Source organism: Haliotis cracherodii, unplaced genomic scaffold, assembly GCF_022045235.1.
Source record: "Haliotis cracherodii isolate W230 unplaced genomic scaffold, xgHalCrac1.p SCAF_6, whole genome shotgun sequence".
Lineage (NCBI taxonomy): Eukaryota > Metazoa > Mollusca > Gastropoda > Lepetellida > Haliotidae > Haliotis > Haliotis cracherodii.
In genome coordinates, this window is record NW_027266319.1 from 16,920,289 (window position 1) to 16,930,238 (window position 9,950).

General features: G+C 44.3%; 2 protein-coding genes across 2 annotated transcripts; both read right to left on the bottom strand.

Moving 5' to 3' along the window:
* Positions 1 to 345: 345 nt before the first annotated feature.
* LOC139444657 (tubulin alpha-1A chain-like) lies at positions 346 to 1,844 on the bottom strand. The gene is made up of 2 exons (XM_071225585.1): positions 1,649 to 1,844; positions 346 to 1,475 (listed from the first exon to the last, which is right to left on the bottom strand). Exons 1-2 carry the CDS (start codon positions 1,827 to 1,829, stop codon positions 346 to 348), a joined length of 1,311 nt encoding a protein of 436 aa, XP_071081686.1. The 5' UTR covers positions 1,830 to 1,844.
* Positions 1,845 to 7,960: 6,116 nt separating this feature from the next.
* LOC139444647 (tubulin alpha-1A chain-like) lies at positions 7,961 to 9,566 on the bottom strand. The gene is made up of 2 exons (XM_071225570.1): positions 9,371 to 9,566; positions 7,961 to 9,090 (listed from the first exon to the last, which is right to left on the bottom strand). Exons 1-2 carry the CDS (start codon positions 9,549 to 9,551, stop codon positions 7,961 to 7,963), a joined length of 1,311 nt encoding a protein of 436 aa, XP_071081671.1. The 5' UTR covers positions 9,552 to 9,566.
* Between the last annotated feature and the right edge of the window lie 384 nt (positions 9,567 to 9,950).

The following is a 9,950-nucleotide window of genomic DNA, read 5'->3' on the forward strand; positions in this document are numbered from 1 at the left end:
GATCAAGGCTACTATTCCAGGTACGCAATTTAAATAGAAAACGGTCCAGGTGAAGGTCTGATTAAAAGAACCTATGTCATGAACACATATAGTGACTTTATATGACAATAGGCATCTAGTCGTCCACAGGACTACATCGGAGATCAAGGCGAGTAGGTGTTATTCTGTGAATATTTAACAATGCTTCATCTTCACCATATGCAACCAAGGACGGTTGATACACATAAGTTACATAAGTGTCACTGTTAAGGGTGTTGGACAAACGACAAATAGACAATGTTATATATTTCAGATTTTATTCGGTCGTTCCATCAAGGGAACATTTGAGTGTCAACTGGGGTAGCACTAATACTCCTCTCCTTCTTCCTCTCCCTCGCCCTCAACAGAGTCCACTCCAACCTCCTCGTAGTCCTTTTCCAGGGCGGCCAAGTCCTCACGGGCCTCGGAGAACTCTCCCTCCTCCATACCCTCACCCACGTACCAGTGGACGAAGGCACGCTTGGCGTACATCAGATCGAACTTGTGGTCAAGACGAGCCCAGGCCTCGGCGATGGCCGTGGTGTTGCTCAGCATACAGACAGCTCTCTGGACCTTGGCCAAGTCACCGCCGGGGACGACAGTCGGTGGCTGGTAGTTGATGCCAACCTTGAAGCCAGTGGGACACCAGTCGACGAACTGGATGGTTCTCTTGGTCTTGATGGTGGCGATGGCGGCATTGACGTCCTTAGGGACGACATCACCACGGTACAACATGCAACAGGCCATGTACTTGCCGTGACGGGGATCACATTTGACCATCTGGTTGGCGGGCTCGAAGCAAGCGTTAGTGATCTCGGCCACAGACAGTTGTTCGTGGTAGGCCTTCTCGGCGGAGATGACAGGAGCGTAGGTAGCCAGAGGGAAGTGGATACGTGGGTAGGGCACCAGGTTGGTCTGGAACTCCGTCAGATCCACGTTCAGGGCACCATCGAAACGGAGAGAGGCAGTGATGGAACTGACAATCTGACCAATCAGACGGTTGAGGTTTGTGTAGGTAGGACGTTCGATATCGAGGTTACGTCTGCAGATGTCGTAGATGGCCTCGTTGTCGACCATGAAGGCACAGTCGGAATGTTCCAGGGTGGTGTGGGTGGTCAGAATGGAGTTGTAGGGCTCTACCACGGCAGTGGAGATCTGGGGAGCTGGGTAGACAGCGAACTCCAACTTGGACTTCTTGCCGTAGTCCACAGACAGTCTCTCCATCAAGAGAGAGGTGAAACCGGATCCAGTGCCGCCACCGAAGCTGTGGAAGATGAGGAAGCCTTGGAGTCCAGTGCACTGGTCTGCCAACTTCCTGGTGCGGTCAAGAACGAGGTCGACGATCTCCTTGCCGACGGTGTAGTGGCCACGGGCGTAGTTGTTGGCAGCGTCCTCCTTGCCGGTGATGAGCTGCTCTGGGTGGAACAGTTGTCGGTAGGTGCCGGTACGGACCTCATCTGGAAGAGCAGTAAGGAATAATATGAGCAAGGAATAAAAAGAATATTCAAACAAAATCAAATGTACAGGCTGAATGTCGATTTAAGAGCATATTTCTTATGAATAGAAACGTTTTAAGGAAAGATTTAATCGAATATTTACGATTGTTAAATATGAAATATATTGTACCCACCGACAACAGTTGGTTCGAGGTCAACAAAGATGGCCCTGGGGACGTGTTTCCCAGCCCCGGTCTCGCTGAAGAAGGTGTTGAAGGAGTCGTCCCCACCCCCGATGGTCTTGTCTGAGGGCATCTGACCGTCGGGCTGGATACCGTGCTCCAGACAGTACAACTCCCAGCATGCATTGCCCATTTGGACTCCGGCCTGGCCGACATGGATGGAGATGCATTCCCTCTGAAGATCAAAAGAAAATAAATGAAGGATTTTATTTTTTGAAGACTATTTCAGTTCATATAAAACTTATAAATATTAATTACAAGTAGACTTAATGATTGTTTAGAAACAAAAATGTAAGTATCACATTCACATGTATGTTCTATTGGTAAGTTAACAACTACATGTACGGTCTGTCCGTGAAAGTAGTCTGAAGGTATTTCTTTCATGAATTCCGGAGAAACCTTCTTTATGACGATGGCTTCCGTACCTATTTTTCTAGCAAGTTACTGACTAAGTGAATATAGTCGCCTGCAGCTTCTGTTCCTATTGCAGCAGCGATGACGAGACTGGGCATCAAGAATACCACAATGTGAGGACTGAAACCCGTGCCTTAAGTCTGACGAATGAATGGCTACCAGGCCACAAGGATAGCCATGTTACAACAGGGTGCAAGGTGTTATGTATGTTATGTTATGTTCCCATGCACAAAATAATAATAAGATTATGAAAGATATAAACATGGCTATGTTTTCTGTGTTTGGCAAATCCCGGCATGGTTCCTGCTTGTGTTCTGGGAAAATGGTAATGATATATGATACATTCAGCCTGACGAGCTACTCGTTACCAACCAGGCTACTAAGGCACACACGTTACATCTTTCATATAAGTTTCGTCAATGGCATATCAAAAATATTCCTAAAGAAAGGTTTTAAAATGTACATATCTTGCAACTTGAAACGTGATACATGTGTACATAAGACAGTTTTACTAATGTCGATAAGACGTTAATATTTCATCTTTCATACTTGTGAGTGTATTTTTCTACGTTGTGCGTTGTAAGGAATATGGGTTATGCTGGTGCCAAATTCTGAATTAATGCCAATGACATATGCAAGTGTTGATTTCCACTGAACACATCTACATTATAGTTACCATGATTGTTGTAGGTAGATGTGGACCTCACGTGGACTGCAAGTTTTCTGGAGTGAGAAAGTCTGATGTAGAGAGCAGGTGCCCGGACACTTATATACACGCACTGGACAGAAGGTTGTCAAGGACGCTGGTCCATAGCAACTGTTGCTGAGTTCATTAGAAATCTGTTGTATGGACTTTACAAGGCATTTGTTCAAGCCGTGAACTTGATTGTGCCTTCCGCCATTAATTTAAATAGCGCACTAATTAAGAATAAGTCTGTTGAAGATGTAATTAACTTCAATATCGTGAAGCATAGACCGTTTAGGTCAATTACAGATGCAGGATGAGAGTTGAATTCCCGTTAATTTTTCATGATATTTTCCTATTGTGTTTGTACTTTTCAAGACAAATGCCTTGCTAATCCATAATAGACACATCAGCTTAAGATTTCGTTGAAGTTAGTTGTCACTGAGTGTGAATAACAAGACTGTATGCCTTTGACAATGCAGTAGTGATTTCCGGCTTGTTGAGCCTTGTTAACTGAACTGTGATGACAGATTGGTCGTGTAGAGATCGTCTCGTCAGAGTAAAATTGTGCTGGAAGAACATACTTGAGACTGGAAAATAACTTCGAGACAACTGTAAGTTCGACAAATCGGAGGTAATATGATGATGAATAAAGAAGGAATACGCGGGGACCAAGCTTTTTCCTCGAGACAACCGTAAGTTCGCCACATCAGGGTTTGACTGTAAATGTAATGTTTCCTTGGTATCAACTGGATCCTTTCTAACAATACTTTTGCTGCAGACATAACGTTTTATATATAAGAATATATACCAGTGACCCTCTAACAATCATATGGCTATTTATGTAACGTTTACTTGAAAATTGCAAAATATTCTCTATGAATTCATCTAGAACTGTCACCTTTACAGATATAACTAAAAGCGACAAAAACATTTCCATAACCACAAGAAATCTCAGAGAACATATGAAAAAATATGTGACTATAAATTACTATTACTAATTTACGACTGAAAAGGCGGGCTCTTTACTCTCTAACACTTATTTAGCTACACATGTAACGGTGTATTAATATCGTCTACTTTTTATCTCCGACAATCCTAGGGCAATGGATGTAAAGGTTTGCCAATATATGGTAGTTACCCTCTGACAAATAAAGCTAGAGATGTGAAGTAAACTGATAAATGCCTGTTAGTGTTTAACAATTAAATAGCTGTTAATATAACGTTACACTGTGACCGTCATGGAGGTAGAACGGGATCGGGTGATCAGGCTCGCTGATTTGGTTGATGCATGTTATCGGATCTCAATTGCGTGATGATGTTAATCACTGGATTGTCCGGTCCAGATTCCATTATTTACAGACTATTTTCATATAGCTGGAATATTGCTGAGTGCGGCGTCAAACAACAAACGAACATAGAGATAGAGATGTAACGATTTGCTGATCAATTTACACTCTGATAATCATGTCGGCATTTTTATAAGTGCTACATAAAGAAATGACGACGACAAAAGAGTAGTAAACTGACAAGCAGAGCGCCTGTCACTACCAACACACAAATAATGATGATGGCACCAGCAATCGGTGCGGATGTATTAGTGTTATACGAAGAAGTCTAAAAACGTTCCTTTTAACAACGCCCCCAAAATATCAGCACTCAGCACTCGCCCCCACCCCCCACCCCCATTTACTGACATCGTTAACTTTGCAACACCCATCTTCGTGTAGATGTTATATTTAACTGTCAATAGAAAGTCAACCTACCCCGAATAGTTAACTTTGCTACACCCACCAACGTGTAAATGTAACCATTTCCTGATGTCCGACAGTTATCTATGCAGACACGCACCTTCGTTAACTGCTACGTTTCACTGATGCCAAATGGTTGACGCCAAATATTTAAGCATGCAACACTCACCTACAGGTACAGGTACCGTTTTACGCACACACAAATTGTTAACTTCGCAACACTCATCTACAAATAGGCCCCGATTAACCCCAAAGAAAATACCCCATCACATTTTGAAAATGTAAAACCAATGCGATATGAATGAGTTATTGAAACATTGTGTTACATTAAGACTGAAACACAGCTGTGGCATTTGAAAAAAATCGAGAATTTCGTGCAAATTGTGGAAATCACTTATTTCCACATAAAAATGAAACGCAGTTGACATAGAACATGGCATCAGTCGTCAAAGTGATTACATAGACCTTAGGCAACAAGAACACACCTTGTTATGTCCAGGTTAACTCAAGAACAGCGCGAAAGAGGATAATATGGGATCGTTGACCACAGACTAATGGAACGTTTTAGACGGACAGACAGACAGGACCGTGGAAAGAACAAGAACCGGCACTCCATGGGTCCCCCACCCCTCGAGAAGACCGATACCTGCGCACATTGCACCTGAGGAATCGTTTCCTGACGGTGGCAGAAACGTCGTCAACGGCACTGGGTCACGTGACAAGAAGATTACGTTTTGCTGGAACCTGTGCCCGTCGACCATACCGTAGAACAACGCTGACTCCAGAACATCAAACAACAGATTACGTTGGTGAAGGAGACTTTGACGTTGACAACTGCGTGATTGGCGCCGTGTAATCTTAAGGAACGAGAGTCGTGTTTGTCTATATCACAATGATTGAAGAACTCTATCGACGTACAGGATAAGGTCAGGCGCCACCATGCGTGATGCAAGGTCAACGTATGGTGCGGGTGTTGCGAGGGTTTGCGGATGCGTCTGCGGTGAGAACAAGACGCTATTGGTTACAGGTCAGCAGAACATGACAGCTTAGCGTTACATGGACCATGTGATCAGACCTGTCGTGGTTCCATTCATCCAAAATCAAAAACAAGGAACGTTGCAGCAGGATAACGCCACAGCTCCCACTGCAAGGATTGTGACCAGTTTATGAACGCGAATAACGTCAACTTGTTGCCTTAACCGTCACATTCGCTTGATCTGTCTCCATTAGCGAACTTCTTTGAGAGGCATTTAGAAGTTGTAGTACTAAGTAAGGATAAGATTAATGGATGAACAACTTCTTTATTACAATAAGAAGCGACGTTTCGGTGTAGGCACTAACAGGTTACCATGATGCTTGATAACGGTGTTAGAGGCTAAAATAGAAAGTCGCTCCTTATTGTTATAAAGAAGTTGTTCATCCATAAATCTTATCCTTACTTATCTATCAGAGAACTTATGGGACGGCCTGGGAAGGAAATCAGAAAAGCACCAATCCCCCATCAAACATGAGCGATTTGGAACAGGCCCTTAATGAAGAATTAATTTCCCAGTAAAGTTTTCAAACGTCATACAACGTCAATGCGACGCCGTGTTTTGGTGTGTTTAACGCTCAAGAAGGGCACATAAAGTACTGAGCAATGTGATCATATTGAAGAAGAATTTTGACTTGTAAAACTCTATGCTTCAAACATGTACAAATGAAATTTGGAACCCAAGTCATGCACTAGAGCACGGAACAATTATTTCTACTTGTATTGTGTTCCTATCAAATACACACAATTAGTGGTCTCCCTTTAAAATACAAATAGGTTCGTACCAATTGATTTCTAACACATTTTTTTGTGACTTGAGGTTAATTAGCTTTGCAAAACCCACCTGCATGTAGTGACGTTTTCCTGACGCAAGAAAGTAAACTTTGCAACATCCAACTACATGTACTGTGTGCATCACTCTGACGATATGTTTCATAGCGACAATAATAATGAGGTTGATTTAACAAAACACCTGCTCTTTTGCTCATTAATATTGCAAAAAAATGTTACAGCAATGAATAACATTTTGAATTTTGTTTCAAACAATATTTTGCAGAGATATTTTCACCCACGCATGTGACGTCACAATAGTTCAGACTGCGCTCCACAGATAAGCTAGCGTTTACACACGTCACAGGTATCCATAAAATGAACAATGTAAAAAGGTGCTGAGAATATGAACCATCCTTCATCACCCGCTTCTATGCGATTAAAATCTTCAAGTTTAGGGTCCTGTGTTACAACAAAACAACAGCTTTAATGAAAGAAATCAGAGAACTGATGAAATGATAGTAAAGGTGTAATGACCATTCATGGCTGTGTCCTTTATGTTGGGCGATACATGCACGACACCGAGACGGCATACTGATGATTAACTTGCGTATGGTTACCCTTGGTACTGGCCGCCATACCGCCTGCAGAGCTGCCCCAAACTGGGCTACGTTGACGGTTGCTGGGTCTCTGGCGTACGTTCCAATCCCGAGGACATCCCTAATTACAAGATGCTCTTTAGGGGACATGTCAGGGGACTTAGCGGGCCAGTCGCGAGATGCTCGGTGAGGACCTGGGCACGATCATGACATGGTCGCCAACAACGTTTTCTGCCATCGGTGAATCGGAGGCAAACCTTGATTCGTCTGTAAACATGGTGTAACGCCATTGACGTACAGTCCGTGCCTGGTGTTGCCTAGCCAACCCAATCTTGGCCGCCTATAGTACGCTGATACCGTTCTCAAGACGCCTTGCTTTCAGGCCGGTTTGTAACAGTAAATGTTGACATCCGTCTGCTTGTTATTATGCGGAATTCTCTATTGATAACAGGAGCAGATTTGAATCTATGGCCCAGTGCAATTAATGTAATGTAGGTCTCGTACGTTTTGGCCTGCCACGCCCAGTTTTCATTGCAGCCCCACCCGTTTGACGGTACTTGTCCCACAGTCGAGTAATTACACATTTTGATTTGCCAAACATTCGAGCAACATGGGATGTTGACGCACCCTCCCCCTGTGCCGTACCCACAGTTCACCATTTCGTCTGTTCGGAGGCATTTTCAAGCGTGTGCTCAGCTCAGTTGCATTTATAGACATAGAGTCCTCCTTCATGTGCACAAACCTTGGTTTCTGTGTTCATAAGAATCACTTGCTCTTCATGCTTGATGGGAAATATTATTGTGATTAGATGTTACATTCATAATGCAACGTGACGATATCGTAAATATACACCTCAAGGATAGCTGAATTCAAATCATTAGTTCCCTTGCTTTCTGTCGGTAGTATATTTTAGTGTCATGGAAACAAAGTCAATGACAAACAATGTATCATCTTATTTTTTTATTCGGTCGTTCCATCAAGGGAACATTTGAGTGTCAGTTTGGGGTAGCACTAATACTCCTCTCCCTCTTCCTCTCCCTCGCCCTCAACAGAGTCCACTCCAACCTCCTCGTAGTCCTTCTCCAGGGCGGCCAAGTCCTCACGGGCCTCGGAGAACTCTCCCTCCTCCATACCCTCACCCACGTACCAGTGGACGAAGGCACGCTTGGCGTACATCAGATCGAACTTGTGGTCAAGACGAGCCCAGGCCTCGGCGATGGCCGTGGTGTTGCTCAACATACAGACAGCTCTCTGGACCTTGGCCAAGTCACCGCCGGGGACAACAGTGGGTGGCTGGTAGTTGATGCCAACTTTGAAGCCAGTGGGACACCAGTCGACGAACTGGATGGTTCTCTTGGTCTTGATGGTGGCGATGGCGGCGTTGACGTCCTTAGGGACGACATCACCACGGTACAACATGCAACAAGCCATGTACTTGCCGTGACGGGGATCACATTTGACCATCTGGTTGGCGGGCTCAAAGCAAGCGTTAGTGATTTCGGCCACAGACAGTTGTTCGTGGTAGGCCTTCTCGGCGGAGATGACAGGAGCGTAGGTAGCCAGAGGGAAGTGGATACGTGGGTAGGGCACCAGGTTGGTCTGGAACTCCGTCAGATCCACGTTCAGGGCACCATCGAAACGGAGAGAGGCAGTGATGGAGCTGACAATCTGACCTATCAGACGGTTGAGGTTTGTATAGGTAGGACGTTCAATGTCGAGGTTACGTCTGCAGATGTCGTAGATGGCCTCGTTGTCGACCATGAAGGCACAGTCGGAATGTTCCAGGGTGGTGTGGGTGGTGAGTATGGAGTTGTAGGGCTCCACTACGGCAGTGGAGATCTGGGGAGCTGGGTAGACAGCGAACTCTAGCTTGGACTTCTTGCCGTAGTCCACAGACAGTCTCTCCATCAAGAGAGAGGTGAAGCCGGAGCCAGTGCCGCCACCGAAGCTGTGGAAGATGAGGAAGCCCTGGAGTCCAGTGCACTGGTCAGCCAACTTTCTAATGCGGTCAAGGACGAGGTCGACGATCTCTTTTCCGACGGTGTAGTGACCACGGGCGTAGTTGTTGGCGGCGTCCTCCTTGCCGGTGATGAGCTGCTCTGGGTGGAACAGTTGTCGGTAGGTGCCGGTTCGGACCTCATCTGAAACATGTTAGGTTGGTGTGATAAAGAATGATTTTAGATTTAGGAACTGTTTTTAGACAAATCTATTGTTCCTTTTTCTATAAGTAAAAAATGGATTCTATGTACAAGTATTTAATTTTAATATTACCATTATTTTTCAGTCGATGAGGTCGAACATGTTCAACTTTTATTATTTAACTTTTTCATATAAAGAAACCACACATTGATACATAATTTCCGTACTTTGAACACCTCTTCTTGTCGCACATGTACCATTTTCAAAATATTTTGTACCCACCGACAACAGTTGGTTCGAGGTCAACAAAGATGGCCCTTGGTACGTGTTTCCCAGCCCCGGTCTCGCTGAAGAAGGTGTTGAAGGAGTCGTCCCCACCACCGATGGTCTTGTCTGAGGGCATCTGACCGTCGGGCTGGATACCGTGCTCCAGACAGTACAACTCCCAGCATGCATTGCCCATTTGGACTCCGGCCTGGCCGACGTGGATGGAGATACATTCCCTCTGAAGGAACACAAGAAAGCATATTCTTAACGTCAATTTATATAGAACTCAAAATGAATCGCTTACATTATAATCCGACTCTTAGTCAGGGTTTTGAAAACAACGATTGACCAAAATGAGAACGGCGAATAGTGCACTACCTTTAGCGTTATTTTATTAGTTCATATTAGGTTAATATACTCTCCAAAAAATATGGATCATGAAATATAAATGTTATATGTCAGAAGAAAGGTCGGCTTTGAACACAACTGCCAAATTGAACCAAAACATTACGCCCATACACCCAAAACAATGCACGTGGATCATGCATTTCCTCCCTGCACATGGATAGAGAGTCATTTTGTCATTTTACACTTC

What these genes read in the sequence shown, in the direction of transcription:
- LOC139444647 (XM_071225570.1), bottom strand. Translation starts at nt 9,551, where the DNA reads ATGGGCAATGCATGCTGGGAGTTGTACTGTCTGGAGCACGGTATCCAG. An exon ending in CCTCGAACCAACTGTTGTCG is followed by an intron (nt 9,091 to 9,370) that starts GTGGGTACAAAA and finishes AACATGTTTCAG; the next exon opens with ATGAGGTCCGAACCGGCACC.
- LOC139444657 (XM_071225585.1), bottom strand. Translation starts at nt 1,829, where the DNA reads ATGGGCAATGCATGCTGGGAGTTGTACTGTCTGGAGCACGGTATCCAG. An exon ending in CCTCGAACCAACTGTTGTCG is followed by an intron (nt 1,476 to 1,648) that starts GTGGGTACAATA and finishes CTGCTCTTCCAG; the next exon opens with ATGAGGTCCGTACCGGCACC.